We start from the raw sequence: 22,698 nt of genomic DNA on the forward strand, positions 1-22,698 counted from the left end.
AAGTGCTGGGGAAGGACTTCAAGAAAGTAACAACGGCAGATGATTCTGCCTTGCCTCTGCCACCTGGCACTGTGCAATTACTTAGTCATTGACTTTTTTTTAAACTGCTTTCATGGGCTGAAGCCCGTATCTCTTAACTAGAGAGGAGCAGTGGAAAGGTATGGAACTTGTGTCCCTTTGTTTCAAGTGTGACGATCTGAGGGGGGTGGAAGATCTAGAAGGTGGTGCAGAGGTTAAAGCCATCACCTTGGAAGTGAAGGAAAGAGGTTCACATCCCTATGTGGCAGTCTGTCCACTCAGAGCACTCAGGATAACACGTGGATAGCAGGATGCGTGTGAAGAATGCTGTGTTTCTTTAGACAGTCCACACACTAAAACAGATGTGGGGCGGGGGGTGCTGGGTTGCGTCATGTGTTGGGGAAGTTCTCAACAGGCGATGAAAACTTGCTCTGAGGCCCCGCTGTGTATCTCTCACCCTCGGTCTCTGCTGTACCGTGGTGGCACAGTGTGTAGTGCTGCTGTCTCCTAGTGCCTGGGTGGCGCGAGAGGACGTGGGTTCGATCGCTGCTCAGTCTCTGTGGAGTTTGTATGTTCTCCCTGTGCCTGCTTGGGTTTCTTCCCACAGTCCAATGCCATTCTGTTCAGGTTCACCCACAGTGTGTGAGTGATAGAGAGAGTGTGTGTTCTACTGATGTATGGATGAGTGACCCAGTATATCTAGCAGTGTAAATCACCATGGTGAATAAGGTGTGTGGGCTCATAACACTACATAGAGCTCATTGTAAGTTCTTCTGGAGACAAGTGTCTGCTAAATAGATGTACTGGAACGGGATGAAAAAGTTAAGACATCTACTGGGGTACCTTTTTCCTGCCTCTCTCCTTACCTCCACCCCCTGCCCAGACCACATGTGCCGCACTGCATTCCCATTGTGGGTCCCTTAATGAAGGTGCTTACCCTGAGCTGATTCAGTGAGAATGTCCTGCTGTAATCATTTCATTGTTGAATATGTAACATTGCAAGTCCCTTTGGACAAAGGTGTCAGCTATATAAAACTTAATATATTCAACGCTTGCACTGAATTGCTCAAGTATAAGTTACCCAGCTGTAGATATGGAAAAAAATCATTGCTGTATCATTGTAAATCACTTTGGAGAAACAGCTATGATAACAATAAAGAGTGCCTCAATGTACTGATATTTTTTTTCCTCAGAAGATGCAATTCAGTAAGACTTATTACAGAGATCATCTTAGCCAGTCACCAGCAGTGTCCCTTGGTTATCTTTTCTGTAACACACAGCTGGATCTGGGCCTTTTTGAGCTAGACCTTGTAAACCCGGTGAGTCCAGGTTGAGCAGAGGCTGATATGACAGTGTCTGAAGAGTCAGCACAGGCTGGGGTTCAGGCAAGTCAGCAAGGTGAGCGTTCATTCAGACACGGAACAGCCGGCCGTAGTGGGGAGGTAAGCTGTGGGGGAGCTGACTCGGTCGTAGAACAGCCGTGGTGGCCTCCTTTCCGCTCCTGGAACTTTTGTGCTCTGCCTAAATGTAGACCCCTTGCCAGCTTGCATCCCAGTAGATGTCTGGTACCCTTCTGCTCACCCTGTGTAGTTGACACTGAGGCATCGGATGTTGTGACTCCCACTAGTTATATTTGTGAATTTGTTAAGACTTGGAAAGTTCAGTTTTGAGGATTTTTGGTTGGGAACACATTTGTGTATTATTGTGTTATTATTTTTAATTAATTCATGAAGCTAACTCTGTTTTTCAAAATATGTTTGGAATGCTAGTTTTATGCGGTAAGATATTTAAATTTTGTCAGATTTTTAGTATGCTGGTTCCATGTAGGTGCCTTGGGGTGCTAAAGGGGTTCTGCAGCAGTAGTGGGACTTGAACCTGTGTCCTTTGAGTCGAACGTGACAGCTCTAACCACCACGCTTCTGGCCAACTCCAAATAAACTCACCAATTAATTTAATTTGGGTACAGTTCTCATAGCCGGACATACAGACATATGGACGCGCAGGTAAACAATAAAATACACATGATTTAAACAAATATAGACACATGTCGACTGCATTTTGACACAGCCCTCTTGTGACATAAATTCAGCTGTAATGTGTGCTGATAGCTTCAGTATTTCAAAATAATTAAACATAAACCATGGATAATTTTCTCAATTTAACACACTCCAGAGATCGATTGGGAATAGTGTCTGTAGAAGGAGAAGAAAAATAAAAAAGAGGCACCAGAGGTATGGTTTCCATGATTAGGCCCTTAGAGTCCATTAATATTCTTTAAGGTATATCACATCATCTCTTTTGTGCTGTCCTTGTGGTCCCTGTTATTCCCATTGAATTCAGTGCTATTTCTTCTCATCTTTCATTAGGAACTCGCATCATTTCCAAAACAGTGTGTCACATGGCAATCTATACAAGGCCCTAAATTACCCTGACTCTGTTTCTATCGCTGTGCTTTTCCTTTGCCTTCAACCTACCACCAGTCACCTTTGTGTGTATGTGGCATCTTCGTGTTTTTTGTGTGTGTGTGTGTATATGTGTCTTGGGGGTGATGGGAAGGTGGTCTACCTAGTGTATTATGTGGTATATTCCGTGCCCAGCTTCTGCTCCACTAAGGCATGCACCCCTTGCTTAATGAGCCTTGCTCACATTCCTGCTGTCACCAGCCTGCTTTCTGTTGCCACTGTTCATGCGAGTGGCTTTGGCAGAAAACAACAACGGGCCTCAGGTTGCCACATCCCTACAGAGATTCTTGTTCGTATCGCTCTTGCTATGGACAGGATGGCATTTACTTTAATCCCTGACAGGTTTCCATCTACCCTTGAGAGCTGTTTAGAAGACAGTGGAGATGATGGGGAGACAGGATTGACATCCTGCTGATAGTTCTGCTTCTTGGAGTGTGACAGAAATGCTGAGTACTGGTTGCCATCTTTTGGAGATTGTTCAATGAAAGATTGGGCAGCCTGCATGGTTAATGGCATTGATTACAGTTTGGGGTGGGACTTTTTTTTTTTTTTTAAGAGGATCAGAGGATTCAGCCCATACTGGCACTTAAATCCTCTGTCAACATTTATCAACATTATCATGTTGCCTCAGTGTAGGGTGGCGTTTGGTCAGATGTACTACAGAGAGCTTGGGATGGATTTATTCTTATTCAAGCTGTCAGAATGTAGGACGGGACGCTTGTGCGAGTACATCCATTTTTGCAGTGCATCAATATTCCATTGTAGGGCAGTACATTTCAAGGATTAAGGAGACATGTATGCGCACCTTGATTTATTGTTTCTTTAATGTGTGCTGTCTGGGCATAGGCCCTTGTTCTCTGTTTTCATTATTAGAAAATGTTGTCCTGATCAGATGACTGCAGCCTTGACCCTTGACCTCCTAGCTGATGCTCACATCTTAATCTTTCCATCCTAATCTCACCTAGTGCATACGAGGGTTTTGTGTGACCTTCGTCCACCATTACTACCCCCCTCCCCCCATGCCTCTTCTTTTTCCTGCTGAAACCGTAACGTGACAAATTGAGTAATCCCTCTTCCTTGGTCAGCATCTTTCTGGGTGGGGAACATTGAGGTGAACTCGGGGTCCAGGCCATTCAGGCGAGTCATGCTCATAGGGGTAGGTGGGTGATGGGGAAGGAAGTGATAAAGAATGTTTCCAGGGAGATTCTCTCATTCTCCCTCCTGCTGTGGGTCTTGTGCACACTCAGCAAAGGGGCCCAAGCAACCCTCTGCCACTGCCACCCCCACCACTACCCTAGAAGTTGTTACTCACTTAGCCAAAGTTGTTATATCTGGAACTTTTTGACTACCACTGCAGTGTGCAGTGTTACAGTATCTGTTCAAGATAATCTGTTGAGCCCTTCTTCATAAGGAAGGAAGTTATTCTTTCCAATGAGTAAACATATAATGTTTGAACTGTGGTGTTCCACAGGGGTCCATGGGGGTCTAGGGTTACTCAGAAATGCAAGTACAATGTAAGCATTTCTGAAAGAGTTTTTCCATGGCATTCGTGGGCTGTGACTGCATTCCCATCAGCTAGACCTTGCTAGGAACACACATGGACGGGCTTGGGATGGTGCCAGCCATCGCTATTCCGCAGTTCTGAGGTCGCTGGAGCGTATGAAAAGCTCTCTTGCAGGCTTTGCTAAAACAGGCCATGCACTGATAAAGGTAAACCCATAGAAACAAACCTTTGGGCTGTTAACAACCTCTGGGTACCTGTTTCATTGCCTCAGGGAAATCATTTTTACAGCTAAAGTGTGCATTGTGCAAAAGTTCAATGTTGTTTTCACATAAGTTATATAGATGAAATGGAGATGGATTCTCTTTCAAATTATGGGACACATCTGGCCCAAGATGAGGTGATCATGTTATCGGAGTCGGTCCCAGGTGGCTTCATGGGAATGCTTGTCACTGCGTGTGCGTGCTTGCGTTAAATGTCGCATTGATGTAATTGTTGCAGTTGCACATGCATGTGAATTAGATACTGTAGTATCAACTCATTTTCTCTTCACTGAAACTTTGAGGCTTTTATGCTTTGCATTGCATGCTTTAAAACCGTGTGTGACATCCGTAGTAGTTTGTGGGACAAGAGGACTCAGGAGTCGCGTTTCAGTGTGTCTTTATTTTTGGCTGGACGTGTTCTTGAGGAGAACCAGGTCTAGTAGTCATGTTGCTGTGGGCAGAAGGGACTTAAATAGGGCAGTCATTGTAACTCTGCTTTTGTTAGTTGTAACCCCAACAGGTTACCAAACAACTGTCTGCATGTGTGTGCCACACCCTGCTTTCAGCAGAGCGCCACCAGCCTTGTACAGATGCCCCCTTTTTTACGATGGTTCGACTTCTGATTTTTTGAAGGTATGACAGCAATACGCATTCGGTAGAATCCGTACTTTGAATTTCGATCTGTTCCCATGCTTGCGATATGCGGTACGATACCCTCTCCTGATGCAGGGCAATGGCAGTGAGCTGCGGCATCCAGCACACTTGCAGTCTCTGTAGTGATCACGCGAACGACTGTAAACAAACCATACTGTGTTGAAATCGGGTTTTTTTTGTTTTTCTTTTCACGTCCCATCACTTCTACTGAGTACCCATGTGTGTCCCCTCCTTAAATTTGCTCCGCTGACCGCTGTGGTAAGTGTTCTCAGCATGTTTAAGGTAGGCTAGGTTAGACTATGATGTTTAGTTCATGAGGTACTGTATTCTTGTGATGGTTTTATCGCAATGTAACCCCGTCCTTAGTCGAGGAGCATCTGTAGTCAGATTTAAACTTCCAGGATTGCCAGAAAATGTCTTTTTCCTTTCCTTGTCTTCTTTTTATTTCTCTTCTATTATTCTTCACTTTTGCTTTCTGTATTTTTTTTACTTCTTTCTCTTCTGGCACTGTTTATCAAACGCTTTGTGCTATTTTATAATGCTTGCTGTTGAAGTTAAGGTATAGAAGGCTTCCTTTTAAGGTTGGACCCAACCACCTCTCAGTTACAAGGGCTCTTTAGCATTGCTTTACCTGTCCTGTTACCCTACTGTCTAGTTAAACTTGGGATTTATTGTAATGAGGAAGAGGCTGGAGCCGAACACAGTCAGTGGATACGGACCCAACCAAAGCTCAACAGAGAGCGAGACGTTCAGACGGAGCCTACGCAAGTTATCAGCAATGCAAATGGCTTTGAGTTGAATATGTAGTGTGGCGTGATTCAAGTTGCGCACGACAGTTCCTTGCTGGAGGGGGAAAGTCTAATAAGGATGGTTTGAACTGAGGTGATAAGTGTCCTGCAATAGCTCTGTTTTTGCTTTCTAAATGCCCCCTGCGAAACCAGTTTCTTAATGCGCCAATTAGAGTCGCAGTCTGCAAACTGATGAGGTCGTTTTGCATTTAACAGGTTTCGCTTCCTTCCATTATCCTTCTTTTGGCTTCCATCATTGGAATATAAATAAATAAGAGTTTTGCAGTCAGTAATGGCCGCTCACATTGTACTTCATAAAATTTGCCCAAATTGCCTCCTGTTCCACTTTATTTGTTTCTAATGGAGGGAACGGGAATAGTTTTCGAAATTCCACCACAGTGGAAAGTGTTTGCTTGCCAAGCTCAGTTGGCCATTGAAGGTGGTGATGTTTTTTTTCTTTTCCTTTTTTTAAATGAGGTCTTATGGGGAGGAAAGGGAAGTGACAGGGCTTGAGGATGGAGCTGTGTCAACATGTAATGGTAAGCTCTTGTCCATTAGAGAATACAGTATTTCAATGTAGATTTCTTTCACCCAAAGAACAGATGTAGGCACACACTTTGTTGCATCTCTCTGCACTTATTACTGGTTGCAAGTTTTAATCAAATTAACCTTGCTTTGCAGTAATGTAGCAAACAAGGCCAAAGTCACCTCCTGCAGGAGTTTCGTCAGATGCCTGAGGAAATAGGTGGGATGCTAACTTATAATGTTCTCCTGACTGGGTAATGGAACGCTCACCACGCATATCTTAGAAAGTCAGCCTCCCTTCATGCAGAGGATCAACGTGAATTTTGGGATCAAAGAGAGCCGTTGGCAAGAAAAAACAATTAATTACTTCAGTTAAAATCTTGTGAAGCACAACACTGATCAGACACTTCCCTTGGGTGTGAATGCAAACCACAGTGTGTGTAGTCATCAGTGCCAATGGGAGACGAGACGAGGACTCGTGTTTTAGCAAACGCTTCCATGTCGGTCCCCGACTACTATGTTTGCCTCCTTGGTTCCTCTCGAATGCTTAATAATGGGTTCGACATCAGAAGAGGAAGAGAAATCAATGGAGCCCCAGTGCTGGGGCAGCACAACAAGGGTCCTGAGACAGCGTATCTCTACAATTACCACATGTTAACTGCTGATGAATTATTCCGTCGCAGTGCCATGTTTCATTACCTTTCGACTGTTCATGCATTCGCAGCAATGGCTATGCGTTGAGTGCTCAAATAAGAGAGCACCGTCCGCTTAATTTCAGAATCTAAATGCTATTGAGTCTGTCACCCATGTAATTAAACCCTCCCAAACCTTCTGCCAGTCATTTTTGCAACACCAGCTCTGCACTTCTGTTTGGACCCAGGGTTACATGATCCTATCTATGTACCTTTCACAAATCTTAATTTACATACTGTTCTATCGGTTCCTTCACATTTACGTACACAGTAGCGGAAGAGTTTTATTTAGTGTGGTCTGCGGTTTTTATTTTGTGTGTGTGCCATCGCATTAACTTCAGAAGTTTTGTAGCACATTTTTTGTGTTTTGGTCACATGTTGTCAACACGCCTTCTCACACCACATGAGATGCTGGTTTGTCTGAAAGATGTGAAAATAAAATTTGTGAGATCTTTGTGTCAGCTGTGACATAGATGCAGGGCTGTGGTTAAATGTTTATAGTCCTGTAGAGGCTGTGAGCAGCTCTCTCTGTGAGATTAAGGCATTTATTCAAGGTTTGCCTTGAGGGTCAGTGAGTCGGCGATAAATTTGGTATTTTTCAACTTTCCCGGCCTCTGTGTTTGACATCCCAGCAGCTGCTGCTTAGGAACTCTTAGTGTTACCAGCACTCGACCAGACTGTCAGTAGCTGCCTGCATGTCTTCTATTTTCAGTCTTCGCTTTTCGCTTTGAGTTCTGGGATGGTCCATTGTTTAGAAAATGTTTTTGGACAGTTTATCTCTGAGCATTCAAATTTATAACCACTTCTCGACCTTACATTCCTATTACGACAGTAGTCAGGACCAAGGGTTACATTACACTTACTTTAAAGTCATTCTGTGAGTACCTGTCCCAGAAGCTGTGACTAAATCTTTAAAATTCTCAATGATCTGCCTCTTTGCATCCATCTCTAAATAAACCTGCAGGTTTATGAGCTGCCAAGGGAGTGGCAAGCCGATTCACATCAGAGGAGCTTGAACAAACTCGTAACGATTGAAAAATTCAGAGCTGGACATGTCTACCGACTGAATGTACAATAGAAGAATCAACAGCATGTGAATAATGTATGTTTCCCTTTCAAGGTTTGCATTAGTGTCCCATTTTAATTCCATTAGGAGTTTGTTGACCTGAATCTAGGACCCATTTTATTGAACTTCCGTTAAGCAAATGGGCTTAGGCTGTGCAGTCGATGTGTCTCTGGGTGAAATGGTCTGCTTCACACCTTCAACTCCTCTAGCAGGGGGAGAGGATATGGAGATGGGAAAAAAAAATTATATCTTAAAGTAATCCTTGGAAGTGAAATATGTCAGTGTGTACCCTTGTGCAGTTGACACACGCAGGCAGAACAGTGAGAGCAATGAATGTGTTTGTTTCCATGTGCGCGTTGAGTGAATATTTGCAAGCCGAGACGTGTCAGATGTTTAATTTCTATTGTTATTATGCCACATGGCAATTGCTCACAGATGTACACATATATGTAAATACTCTGTTACAGAGTTACCTGCATGAAGGTCACCACTCTGACATGATGTCTGGTGTAAATCTCTCAGATTTTAAAGCTATTCAATTTTTATCGGTATTTTTTGTCACGGTTTGCGTCTAAATGTGAAACCTGAATTTGAGTTTCGTTCAGTGTGTTCATGTTGTACAGCAGTATACAGTTGCTTTAATTTTTGCTACCTAATTGTTCAAATAAATAAGGAAAAATGCCTTTGTACAAAGAAACCAAACCAAGCAATGTAAATGAGTACAATAACTGTTAAATTAGTGTCACACACCATGGGTTTAATACTTAATATTCTTATTAATTTTAGACATTAATTTGAACTCGGGGAAATAGTGATGGAATCAGAACAATATATGAGGTGAATTAGCTATAAATGCAGGAAAGGACACAGATGTATGGGATGGCAGATATTAATCATCCCTGTTTTATGCAGCTCTTAGTTCTCTACTTCAGGCTTCAGACATAGTTCTTTACTTGAGGTGGCAAAGGAACTACTAAAACATCAATACGGTTTTTCGGTCAGGAATGAAAGTATCTCACCAACTAAACTAGCCGTTCATGTACTCTCCTCTTTTCGGTCCTTTTTAAGTAAGACACAACCTTTCTGTGACGTAGTTCCGTTCAATGCACTATTGGACACGCTGCACTAGTGAATGTATATGAGACTAGGTCTGCTCCAGTGCAATTCTGATTTTATCGTGCATGCTTTCCAATTTATATGTGTATTGTGTCAGATCAGAGGAATCCTGTGAATTGAACTGTTTTGTGAGTGAGTTCTATTCCGTGCAATACAAGGATTAATGTCTGGATTTATGGAAATCCTCACCACGGCAACACGGACCATGAGTTGTAAGGTTTCTGCTCCTTGTGTTTTTATTCCTTTGAAACTGGGTAATTTAAGTAGGGGTCCCATGGATTGACTGCCCCGTCTGGGGTGGTTGGCATAACTCGTGGAAGTGCCTGTTTTGGGGTGTTATTAACTCCCTTTACAAATATTCCCCATCTGTGCCAGGAAAGCATCACCAGGCCAGGTTTAATGGCCTCAGCGCTGGCTATAAATGTCTATGTTTTTATCTCTGGCATATATTTGATCTTAAGTGCCCAACGCCGTTAAAGAACCGCCACTCTTTTTCCTGTACTCTCGTTTTTCTTAATGCTGTCCTCTGCAGTTATGTTGTTTATTTACGGCTCCGAGTTAGCGGCATCGCAGCTGCACTTGTAGTCCTATGGTTTGTCAAATATCCATCACATAGTTCTTTCTTTTTTATTACTTCTGTGTACTGTTGTCATTGTCATAACTGGTTGTTTACACATTTTAACAGGCAACCCTTGATGGCTCATTCATGAAATCATTTTGATGGAGTATGCACATTTTCGCAGGTGCAAAATTTGTTTGCAGGAAGTTGTTTGTATTTAATGGGGATTAATTTGGAGTGTGTATTGTGTGTGTGGTGACTACACCCTCCTTCTTGCCCCTTCGAATTGCGAAGAGACCATTTCTTGACGATCTGGAAGTAAATGGGTATCTTGCTTACAGGACAGTTACGGAGAATTACTTTACTTTATTCATCTCATTTTATAATTTTCCTCTTCGCCACTTCACTAAATTTCTCGCACTCCTGTTAGAGAACCACTGTAGAATGAGGACAACTATGAGTCTCGGTATCGTTTAATTGACACTTCAGTATCGATATGCGTAGTGCTTTCAAACAGGTGGCCTAAATATGGTTATTAACTATTGCTTAGCTGTTTCGTACTTCTCCGTAGCTGAGCTTCTGATTATTAATCAATCAAAGGTTTGTTTATGAAATGCCCAACACGGCAGTTTACAGCAGTGGTTGCTGACAGGTACTTTTCTTTTCCTGCTGTTCCTCTTCTCTTCCTTCAGGTCCATCATCAGCAGGTTAAAACTTGTCTTCACACAAATCAAGCTTAATATGGCTGACCAGTGCATAATTTTGCATTTAATAGCTGTAATAACTGCCATTACAATTATGACTTTACTTGTGTACAACTGCGAAGGGTTGCAGCTGGAAAAATTAGATAAATTAGATGAATTTGCTCATGCAGTACCGTGACCTCTGCAGGATCCTATAATTCAAACTTTATAAATACGTTCTCCGACGTACACAATACTCTGGATTTTGTGAACATTTTTGCGGAACACTAATGATTAAACAATGTGATTTACACGAGTCAACTGAAGACCTCATCTGTAGTCCAGATAACACAAAAATCTAATTTGAATTCTTACTGGAACAGTTCACCCCGAGGAGGGTAAACAATGGTGTAATAGTCTTCTCCTTCAAACTGAGGAGCAGTGCGTCACAGGCGACAGGCAATTATATCCCAAAGTGAAGTTCTGCTTATACAACAAGAGAAAAAGGAGAGATATTCTATGCCAGTGCTACAGTGATGCGCATCAGCGCTCTGCCATGCCAATGTGAAAAGCAACCCGTTAGCAGAGCTACTTAAACACTTAAAGGCACATTTTATTTGCAGCAAGCGACACATCTGGATGTTTGTCTGAAACGGAAAGTTAGGTGAGATTATGCACCTCTGCCGCATTTTTGCCACAGTGTGCCTTTCACTTTCCGTTGAAGCGACAGTACCCCGTCACGCGTCGCCAGCGACCGCTAACATCACGAATGCTAATTTGGCCGCTTGACGGGCTTGGGCAGAGCCTTCGTTTTTCCTGATGGATGAGCTAGTTGATTGCGTGTTCGTGGCTTCCTTGTTGTGCAGAATGTGACCTGTCCTCCCTGTCAGTCTTTGCAATTTTTGCGAGTTTGTGCAGAGGCGTGTTTTTACATCAAAACAAACAGGTGTCTCAACGAGCAGTAACAGATCCTCCGGTGGTTCACCTTCTAGTGCTTACTGCGTCGGTTTGTGAAGCTGCCTTCAGCCACGAGTGGGCTTTACACACAAACATACACATGCACGTATTATGATGTTGCAGCGTACCACCATGGGGTGGCATGGTGGCACAGCGAGGAGCGCTGCTCACAGCACCTGGGTGGTGCGAGAAGACATGGGTTCGATCCCCACTCAGTTTGTGTGGAGTTTGCATGTTCTCCCCGTGTCTGAATGGGTTTCCTCTGGGTACTCTGGTTTCCTCCCACAGTCCAACAACATGCTGTTCAGGTTTACCTGGAGAGTGTGTGTGTGTGTGTGTGTGTGTGTGTGTGTGTGTTCCACTGATTTATGAATGAGTGGCCCATTGTAAGTAGTGTATCTAGCAGTGTAAGTCACCACGTTGAATAAGGTGTGTGGGATGATAACACACACAGTTTATTGGACATTGCTTTGGAGAAAAAGATCTGCGAAATAAATAAATGTAAATGTACCTGTCACCTGTTCTTTCCACACTTGTCCTAAAGACATCTCACATGTACCAGTCTTTTTCTTAGGTGCACACATTCAGAGAAACACATATACACAGACATTCATATGCAAACATGCATACAGACCAGCACTCAGTCCTGGGGAGATAAAAGACTTCTTGATTGTCCCGGTTTCAAAGCGTGTAAAGCTTCGTGGTACAGTATGTCTGTTTTGCTCATACTGCTTTGTGCCTTTATTTGGGGGCGGTGTAAAGTGTGCATATTATTGCATGTTTGCATGCTTGTGTGTATTTCGGTGTGCCCATGAAAAATGGAGGTAATTGTGCCTCGGCCAAGCTGGCAGACAGGGTTCCAGCAGGGTAGCGTGTCTTTTGGGAGAGCTTTCAGATAAATCCCGTGTAAACCGTACAAGCAGATGAATAAACAATGAACAGAAACAAATGACGGCGTGTGAAAGCACACCTTGTTTTCCTCCTCCAGGCACTCGCCGGTACCCACAACCTCTTTTCCTCGCACGCACCCCTCCGGCAGAGCAGTTTCTGTGTGGCAGTCTACACCGTCATTAACAGCATTCTCTCACACCACACGCTGCGCAAGATGGGGGGCGGGAGACCTTTGTATTTTCTGCAGGACTGATATACTGTATGATGATATGAGGACTTCCTCACACTGACTGATTATCAATTATTTCTTGTCCTGTGCAGGGTTGTGATCATCCGCAGCCTATGCTGGAGTAATAAGACACTGCTATGGCAAAGATGGGACACTAGTTCTCTCTCTCTCTCTCACACACGTACCCAAAGGGCAATCTACAGTCACCAGTTCATCTGAAGTACATGTTAGATTTCAAAAAAGACAAATGTGTAACATTTTTCTCTATGCTTCTGTGAGTACTCACAGACTAGAGCATCATACCATCGCCGTGTTTGAAAAGGAACGAAACTTGACAAGCACTTTCAGATTATATTCTGCTATGAGGATATTCTTTTCTTTCCTCTTTGCTAAAAGATGATTGAGGACGCAGATGTTTTCTGGAGAAGTCTCTCCATGGCTATGCAGGTCTATGAGGTTTTATATGACGAGTTCTTCATATCTTCTTAATAACATGCCAATCAAAATGATGCTAAAACACAGTGTGTAAATGTTGTCATCAACGCTTACCCGTACTATTTCAGGACTGAACTTCCAGTGAATCTTATCAAAAATGTTTGGCACCTTTAACATAAATTTGGGGGGCTGGGGCTAAAGACCTGGTAGAATCTTAGTAAAAAGCTAGGAATGAATGGACGAATTACCTTCAAAATTCAGTGTGAAAACAGAGTACAGCATCAGTATTTCAGCATCTTCCCTGCTGGACTCAGGAGTACATGTTCAGGCAATAAACACTGCCCAATATTTCTGCGTTTACTGTGCACCCGTTATAATTCTTTCACCATTGCACAGTAAAATCTTTTTTGATCCTCCCAGCTGAATCTCTATAGCTGATATTATAAAAAGCCAAAAGGGAACGGGCTGCCTTGATGAGGGTATAAACCTCAAATCGTATTGTTGGTACCCTTGATGGGTCTCCGGCAGAGCTTAAATGCCTTTATTTTGAGAGAAGGAATTTTGTCAGGTCTGAATAGACCTCTGTTTTTCACAAGGCATGAGTGGGTGTAGAATTCTTCTTTTGTTTTTCCTGCAGGAAGATAATTCACAGTATTTAAGTACACGGTTTCAGCGCTTTAATGTGTTTCTTGTGTGCCTTCCCCATGCCGCTTGTTTGATGGTGTGCTCTATTGATCAGAATACTTGTCCTTACTTCAGACAGAATTGCATGCCGCCTTAAGCAGATCATATATGATTTATAGCTAAAAGCAAGCGGTCTCATTAAACAGGCATCCTTTACCCCTTGCGGGATAAGGTTTTCAATCATCCATGTTACCCCAGTAATTCTTCTCAAACCCTGGACACACAATAGTTTTCATGGGAAAGAGGTCTTCACAGGAAGACAGCTTTTATTGGGCTGTCGCTTTCATAGCAGTATGGATTTCATGGGAAGAGGCATCAGGTAGTGTATTGTTCGGGTCTTTTACCTTCCAATCACTGGACCAGGGTTTGAATCCACATTAAAGCTGTTGTACCTTGAGCAAAGTACTTACCCTGAATTGCGTCAGTAAAAATTTTTTGCAGTGAAAACAGGTTAATAATCTTAGTTTTCTTATATAAAATAGTCTCAGCATAGTATTCAAAGCTTGCATTGTATGTTGCTTTGGAGAAAATTTCTTTCTGAATAAATCATAAGAAGAGGCTGAGACCAGGGAGTGAGGGGTTTTGGAGGAAAGAGGTGCAGGAGCAATGAGGGAATGCAGGAAGAAACTGAATGGGCTCTCGTCAAACAATATTTTCTCAGCATGACGTAAACATCGATTGCATTACAAGAGCACGGAAAATGCTGGAATGCTATATACACTTATATATAGTTGGAGCATTTAGAATTGTGGTGTGCATTTATGACTGCATCTTACTATCCTTAACAAAAAGTTTAATTTGCACTTTGAAAAAGCCTGGAGTTGACTGAGAGATAATGAAGTCATGCTTCTGCATTAGTGTTTACACGTTTCCAGTAAGGTAGAGCCTGATGCTGATTGTACCAGAACACACGCTGTAAACGAAACTGTTCCTATTAATAATTAATCAAGCCTTTTGTAAGTCATTATTATCTTCTTCCCTTGCAGCGGTTTACAACATAGCGTGACACTTAATTTGTGAGCCATTAGGACCATACTGCTGACGTGAGACAGCGAACAGCTGGATTTGGGAAAAGGAAAGGAGCAAACAAAAGGTGTTGCTGCGACCTGCCGGCTGTGACATCTTCCGTCAGATGCCGCGGCATCTGCGATGCACTCACAAGGCCCGTTCTGTAAAGGGACAATAAGCCGCTTGCCCCCAGGTGTAATTGATGTCAGTGACTGGTGGCAAACTGCTTCCAGATTATACAGCCACATCTGGCGTGTGGGTTACATAAGACAGCGTTCCATCAGCCCTTTTTCCTGCAGCATCAACTGTGGCACGCAATTGTCAGTTATTTATTGGTTGCTTAGCAGTTGCTTTTCTGAAGCTCATGAAACACCATTTGACATATTATACAAACTTGACATTGGATGTGTGACTGCTGCAGTAATTTTGTGCAGAATACAGTTGCTCAAAATTGATTCGTTAGCGGGAGTCTCTCCTCCAGGCCAAGCCCAGTTTTCATTTCAGACGCAATGCACAGGCGCTATAAACTTATTTTACACTTTGTCCACTTCTCAAGGCTTGCTATTCCGAGCCATGAATTTGAACAGCTATATTTTGCACTGAAGTAGCTCCTTTAAACCTTTACAAGCCGTAACAGCAAATCTAACATTCGTGTCAGTGGTGCACTGATGTCTGAACCACATCCACATGAAAAGGGCCAGGGTATTTGAAGAAACAGTTAGTCTTTTGAGCACAGATGAGACTACAATTCATTGATGTAGTTCATGGAGTGGTTGAGACAGCTTTTTGTACTTCTTAAATGCGTATTCATATATTTAAAATGGGAAGAATGTTAGAAAACTATCTTAAATTCTCTGTTTCACAAGAAGATTTTAGTAAGCTTTTTTCTCTATTATCGCATTGATCAGCTTTTTTGTGTTTCAGTGAGTCAGATTGTCAGATTTAATTTTTTCCTTTAATTTCCATTATCCTATAGAATGAGTTAAGTGATATTGTTCAAAGCCTCTCCCTTACTGCCTCGATACTTTTTATTTGCATTTTAAATTACATCTGAAGAGCACATGCTGTTACTACCTCAATTCGATCGATATACATCCCATCTTTTGAACCACAAGTGCATGTCCTGCACATCCATTAATGAAGGGAAAAGAGAGTGCCACCTTTAATTACAGGTGTTATTAAATGGCAATCAGCATTAATCGAAATGACAGTAAGGTTTCAGCAGAGAGGATATAATGAAGTGAAATGGAGCCTGCAAATGTTTTACAAATGCTATTTGCTGTTTTCCAGCTTTGTGCTCTCTTACCATTTTTTCTGCCATTGTGAATAAGGGAAAAGGATGTGTCCAGCTATGTGATTTGGCAGTGGCAGCATAGATGCCTGAAATGCTGAATTTGAGAAGCACATGGGAAAATATCAAATGGGTCAATGGTTGAGGGTTTTCAGCAACAACGGTTGAGAAACTGATTGAGGAAAGGATGCACACTAAAGGGAAAGACCATGTTACCCACTGAAAGGATCATGCTTAGCAGCACGCTGTTGGGATTTGGAAAGTGCACAAAATAAGAGAATTTTTTTCCAAGCAGTTTTACCTCCATGAGGTTATTTTGGATTCCCCCCACAGAAACATGTTCAGCTGTTTTGTTCCATTTCCTTTTTTACATTTTAAGATTTGATAGGTAAAACCCAGCACTGTTGCACACGGCTGCTGTGTTAAGTTTAAAAAAAGAAGAAAAAAAGACTGAAAATATCCATTGTGCCTCTTTGCTGGTTGTGTTTTCGAATGTTTGTGATGGACTGTGTGGAAGAAGGGAGACCTGCAACATGATTGCAGAGCTACTTATGAAGGTTTCTAGGACCCTTTGTTGATCATTGAAGAATCAACTCTTTGGAGTTTGCACACACTGCTTTTGGAAAAGCAGTTTATGTATTTCAAATACAGGCAAAGATTTTTTTATGCTGTTGATTTGACTGATATTCTGCAGCTTGCAGCCCAGCACAGCATTGATTGTCAGACTGAGAGACGCTACCAACATGGTTGATGCATACTGTGGTTTCATAAAAATTGGTTTGCTGGACAGTTTCACAGAGCGAGGGGTCGGTCATCTATACAAGGCATCACTAATAGACATCCAGATCACAATGCCCTTATAGAAGAGGAGAAAGAGGCAAATTGCACCTCATCTAATCAGCGACTGAAGTGTACCTGATGCGAATGCTGGAAAAAGTGACAAGTCCCTAACAAAACCATTGTATATTTGTAGTGTTGACTAGTTCTACAATTGTTTATCCATCCACTGGGTTGGTTTCCAGCTCAGAGACAATACAGTATATTGATATGACACTCTACTCTGCTGTTATACCGTTTTTTTGTTTACTGAAGAGTTGAATCCTCTTCTTTTCATGAAAACAATCTGCCGATAAATGGCTGCACTTTATAGAATGGCACGTTGCTTTTATAGGCTTTGAAAATTGATACACATTGTAGAGAGTAATTGTACGTGGCTTGGAGAGTCCCACTTCTCGCTGAAGCGATGCTTTCATTCTGTCTGTCTGAAAGTGTCCTCCTGACGACTGATGTGCGACTGATGCGAGTGCGAGCGCTGACCTATACAACAGAATGGCCACAGTATGGAAGCATTGACCATGAGAACATATTTTTATCTGTACTCATCCAATCACTTTTCCAAACACTGAGTTTGTGCTGCAAATTAGTGGTCTTTGTCCCTCTGCACATTCACAAAAAAAAGTCTTCTTTCTCGCTTGAGTTTTTACTCATTGAGAGCAGTGGGCTTAGAGCACCAAAAGAGGTGCTGTTTCCAATAACATGGAAATGGGTGTATTGTCCTGTAATACGCCTGATTTAGTTATTGCCATCTTTCCAAATGGACTTTATTTAAATATTTCCATCTCCAGATCCTGACATTTGAGATTAATAAGCACATTCATGAAATATGTATTGCTGATTGCAAGGCAGCTCTTTTGAATCTCACTGCTATTTTTCCTGAAGTTTTTTTTAAAGGATCTGTCTTTTTAATAGTGGTAAAAATGTGTCTAAGTCCTTAGGGGTCGGACTTAGAGTACCCACCAGAGAGTCTCAGTGTAGGTTTGTGAATGTGGTCCCTCGCTACCACCTTGGTACCCCATATGGCATGCTTTGACTATCTCTTTTTTTTTTTTTTATCTTGCACTCTTAACATCAGAATTTTAGGTCTTTCTGACCATGGTGTCACCGGCTACCTGCAGGATGGCCACCTTCATTTCCAACAGTGACCGCTCCATTGTAGACCGCTGCTCTTAACTTCTCTTGTTCTATCTGTCTCCTTCTAGGGAAGGAAGAGTATGTGGCCACCTTCCGGGGTTCGGAGTACTTCTGCTATGACCTGTCCATGAACCCCATCCAGAGCAGCAGCGATGAGATCACGCTGTCCTTCAAGACGCTGCAACGCAATGGCCTCATGCTCCACACGGGCAAATCAGCTGATTACGTCAACCTGGCGCTGAAAAACGGCGCCGTCTCACTCGTCATTAATTTGGGCTCGGGGGCCTTCGAAGCTCTGGTGGAGCCGGTGAATGGGAAATTTAATGACAATGATTGGCATGATGTCAAAGTAACACGGAATCTCCGTCAGGTAACAGTGCAACGGATGATGGGAGAAGAAAAAACAATGACATAAATCGTATAAATATAAGGCTTGTTACACAGACAGTTTGATATATCTATTTATGTATGTATAATATTTATAAAATGTAAAACAAGCTAAATATTTAAGTACTACATTTGAGCAGGGACATGTCTAGACTTTTACGGGTACTTAAAAGTAGCTTGTTGTAAAGGGGAATGGTGGTTTTGGAAAGCCACTATGGTGTACTAATAATGAGGGCTTTTCTACCGAAAGTATTTGGAGTCTAATGAAATACCCAGGTTCCTCACTGGGATTTAATGGCAGCATTTTTCTGCCTCACCTTGCTGCACCTTTCTCTCTCAGCTTGCTGCATCTAACGGAATATCGCCTTGTTATAAAATGCACTTTTTGTGCGCAGGCTGACTTTTCCCACCAAGTCCTGTCCTTCAGGCCTGCCTTCTGCTTGCCATTTTTAATTATGTCTTTCCGCCAACGAACAGCAGAGCTTTAGCTTTGACCCCTGTGCAATTAGCAGACCCTCGTTGACGACCTGTGGGTCCTTACCCCAGACTGCTTCATTCACGCTCTCTTTATTCTAGCATGTCGAGCCTTGATACAGCTAAGCATTTTAATTGTTCCAGCGCCGGGTCCAGAAAAACTCTTACACTTCACAAATTCATTTAAATCTTAATGAAATGCTACATATCCGATAAGTTGTAACTTGTGTCAACTCTGAAGAAATTCAAACCAAAATGCTCCTATTATATTCTGTTTCAAAATATTTTGAACACTTTTAACACATATTCCTTAGGATAAGATGTCTGTGCTGCATTGCAATTCTGCAGAGCAGTGTGCAAGGTCACAAAAAGCCCAGCTAGATTTGTTCCTGCTCAGACTGTGGGAAATTCACTTTGCAAATGACAGTCTCTCTGAAAATGTTACAGTAATGATAAAGTAAACATTGTAAAGTAATGACTAGTATTAAATAAAATGAGTTGAGTGGATACTTCAGGTGCATGCTTATTGGAGGAAATGGCAGATCTCCATTGTACCCATTCTTTGTCAGGATCTGCTTTGCTTTGTCTCATTGCAGTAAAGTGATCCTAAAGTTCATCAATACGACCACAGGAGGTGTGGGAGTTACCTGCGATTAACAGGCGTTGGGAATTGGACACCTTCCAATCTGAAGCAATGCTGATCCAATTAGAGACGATTTTAAATGCAATGGCAGCAAAAAATGAAACAATGGACTTTCGTTAAAGAGGGTCTGCTGATGTGCTTTAGGCATTCTCTCTTATGAACCATTTAATGTCTGTCAGTCATAGTTGTGTCGGGGGACAAGCGAGAGGTTGGTAGAGCAGAGTGTTAGACGGGGTCCATATTGTTGAGTCTCTGTCTGCATTATAGGGAGTCGCAAATTTCAGCGCTGGTAACACTGTGGAGCATTCTTGTTAGTCTGCTTCTTTCTCGTAACCTTCTTTTTGCCCCTTTTTTCCCATGTTACTAACATGCTTTGAAAACTAACATGTCATTCATGGAATGTGTCATTCTACTAACAGTTACCTTCTAACGTTCAAAAAAAAAAAAAAAAAAAATGTACTAACCTGTTAGTGACCATCATATCGTTTTTTGAGTAACAATCGTTATTCTGTTCACAGTTTTTAATTTCCTTTCTCCCCCCTTTTCCACAAAGCACTCAGGCATTGGACACGCTATGGTAAACAAACTACATTGTTCGGTAGATATCATTCTAATTGTTTCTTAGTTTGGGTTTGCCGTGTTTTCCTTTCCTTTCTTTTACCGTAGACATCATTAACAAAAAGGGGAACTGCGGTTGGTACTCTTCTGCTTACTTTTCAACTCTTTTGATTTTTCTTTTCATCCGTTGGTTTTTTACCTTCCTTATTTTACCTGTTTCCTGTCCAATTCTGTTTGATTCACCCTTTTAGGAGCATCGTTTCAAGCCTTTTGCATCAAGCAGTGGTTTACAAGGAGGACTCTCCTGGCTGGCTGGCCTGATTTCTCATTGGCTCAGCCAGTTCTGATACCATTCACTTTGCATGGCATGCCTTCTGACTGCCTGCTGCGATGTCCCAGCCGCCCATTGGTCCATGAACCTCACTTGATAAATGTGATTGTCTGTGTTTTTTTCTTTTTTTAAAAAAAATTCCTATTATCCCACTTTTTTCGGCACACCTCCTTGCTTTTGCATGTGCTTGGTGCGGTGGCGGTGTCTTGATCGGACTTTCTAAAAAAAATTTTTTATTATTTTTGTTTGCGCCGTTTTTTGGGGGGGGCGTGCAGGTTTTTTGAAAAAAGTTTTCCTTTTGCGTGTACGCATGCAAAATGAAAAACTATGGCATGTTTTTTTTTTTGGGGGGGGGGGGAGGGGGCGGGACACATTAATTACTGCAGTTTGTTGTGGTGCTTCTAATTGCTTGTGCTTTTGCCCTAACCCAGTAGCACGCCAAACATTATTTTATTTTCCTTTTTTATGTAGAAAAAAATTGCTAAACCTACTAATATATAACCTAGCAAAACTAACCTAGAATACATTCTACTAACACCATTTTTGTGTCTGCTAAATTCCTTTTGAGTTGCAGTAGGGGCAATACTAACACCATAGTCTGAATAATCGGTAAACTCCCTTATAAGTTTCGTGTTTCCACGGGGGCTTGCAGATTAGAATTCAATACCAAACTGGACAAAATAAATACCAGAACAAAGAAACAGACATGAAAATGGGTTTCAGACAAAAAAAAAAGAAAAGAAAAAATTGAACAAAATATAGGACAAAACTTCTAGGGCTGAACAGGAGAAATAAACTCGAGGCGGACTGCTGCTTATAGGTATCTGAGTATAGCGTGTCCTTTCCCTGTGCTTTGTTGTCTAGGTAACAATATCCGTTGATGGCATTCTCACCACCACTGGATATACGCAAGAGGACTACACCATGCTAGGCTCCGATGACTTTTTCTATGTCGGAGGCAGTCCTAGTACAGCGGATTTGCCCGGATCACCCGTTAGCAACAACTTTATGGGTTGTCTGAAGGAGGTAAATAACAATGCTTTGTGTCTTTCCCCTCTCAGTAGAGTAAACCTGCTCTTTACAAAGCACTAGAAGACATTTTTCCTCTTCCACAGAAGTTAATCTTACTGTCATAATTAAAAAAAAAAAAAAAAAAAAAAACAAAGTGCACCTCTACATTGTTTAAATCTAGCGTGTTCATAATTGTACAGCCAATATATGTCTTTACCTGAAAGTTAAAGGAATAAGTATGATTACGTACAAGTCGAAAAGCTCAACCAATATGTATGTTTTATTTATATGTGTGAACTGTGGTATGTGTACCACATTAAATTGCATGTCTTTGTGCCTTATGGAAGCAATGGCAAGGTCTGGAAATGAGCTCTCAACACATGGCACTCAACTTCAGTGCACTCTGAACAAAGAAAGCCTTTTTCGTTTCTGCATTTGCAGCCATTATATTTTTAAACCTGCTATTAAATTTACATTTGATGTTTAATGCAGACTGACCTTAAAAATGGTCTTTATGTGGTCTCACATGGGAAACAGCAGGACTCCTTGAAGCAAATCGTAGAAGTGCAGCTAAATGGTTCCCTCATTTATCTTTTAATTTGAAATGTTTTTATTTCTCCGTCTTCCTTTAAACCTATTTTTGTCCGCTGTTCTACAGCGCCCTACATTTCTGGCCTCACCTCCAGCTGAAGTGCTCATCCTCGCGTTACTTCACAGAAAGTTCCGGAGGCCTCTTTTTAAACAAGCAGAGCGTTGCGGATGGAATGTCAGTTTTTTTCTTCCTTTCCCTTTCGCGAGGTTTGAGTGTTAACTTGTAGAAAAGCCATGTTAATTCTGTATTTTGCTCCTCGATCTTAAAAGGTGAAAAGAGAAGAGGCACTCGGTCACATTAAAACATGTCTTGTTCCCTCAGTCTGTCTTTTTCAACCTTTAGCAAAATGTTGTTTTTTCATATTAGGAGAACGCCAGGGCTCCATAGCTTTTGCCACAGAACTTATGGGAAACCAATTTAGACTGATCATGGGCATGATTTAGAGAGATTAAACAGAACGACGACTAGTCTGCTGTTCTGCAGCTACTTGTGAAGATTCCAGGGACAGGTTGCATGGTACTTCATTTCCCCCCCCCCCAAGAAATGAAAGGTATCACTAGAAGCCCAGAACCAGATGGTACGTGTATAAAAGTTACATATGTGCATAATGGAAATCTCATAAAATATGGAGGGAAAATGGATAATGTCACACTGACACACTGTTTGTATTGAATATTTAGTTTCCCTCCTGTCAGCTGGTCATTCTAACATGCTAATGGTCTGGGAGTTGATTTGCTCCTCCAGAAGATCTCTCCCTTTTCCTTAAACTGAATTTGCTTAGGTCTTGTAAACGATAGACCTTCCACTTCCTGCCAGTGGGACCTTGCAATTACAGTAGTGTTGGAATGGACATCTCGTCAGCATGTTTTGCTGAGAGGCTAATGCAGTGCTAAGTACACATCCTGGGTT

The 22,698-nt window shown here is 42.0% G+C and overlaps 1 protein-coding gene across 21 annotated transcripts in view; it reads left to right on the forward strand.

Moving 5' to 3' along the window:
• Nucleotides 1-22,698, forward strand: part of nrxn1a (neurexin 1a) — a 330,335-nt gene that overhangs the window by 93,071 nt on the left and 214,566 nt on the right. For 15 of the 21 annotated variants that reach the window (XM_029254386.1, XM_029254388.1, XM_029254396.1 and 12 more), the window contains 3 exons: nucleotides 17,862-18,163; nucleotides 19,851-19,874; nucleotides 21,051-21,212. In XM_029254386.1, coding sequence (XP_029110219.1) covers nucleotides 17,862-18,163; nucleotides 19,851-19,874; nucleotides 21,051-21,212 — 488 coding nt within the window. The remainder of the gene's footprint in view (nucleotides 1-17,861; nucleotides 18,164-19,850; nucleotides 19,875-21,050; nucleotides 21,213-22,698) is intronic. The other 6 variants (XM_029254392.1, XM_029254395.1, XM_029254400.1 and 3 more) reach the window with 1 other exon arrangement.

This window comes from Scleropages formosus, chromosome 8 (genome assembly GCF_900964775.1).
Source record: "Scleropages formosus chromosome 8, fSclFor1.1, whole genome shotgun sequence".
Classification (NCBI taxonomy): Eukaryota; Metazoa; Chordata; class Actinopteri; order Osteoglossiformes; family Osteoglossidae; genus Scleropages; species Scleropages formosus.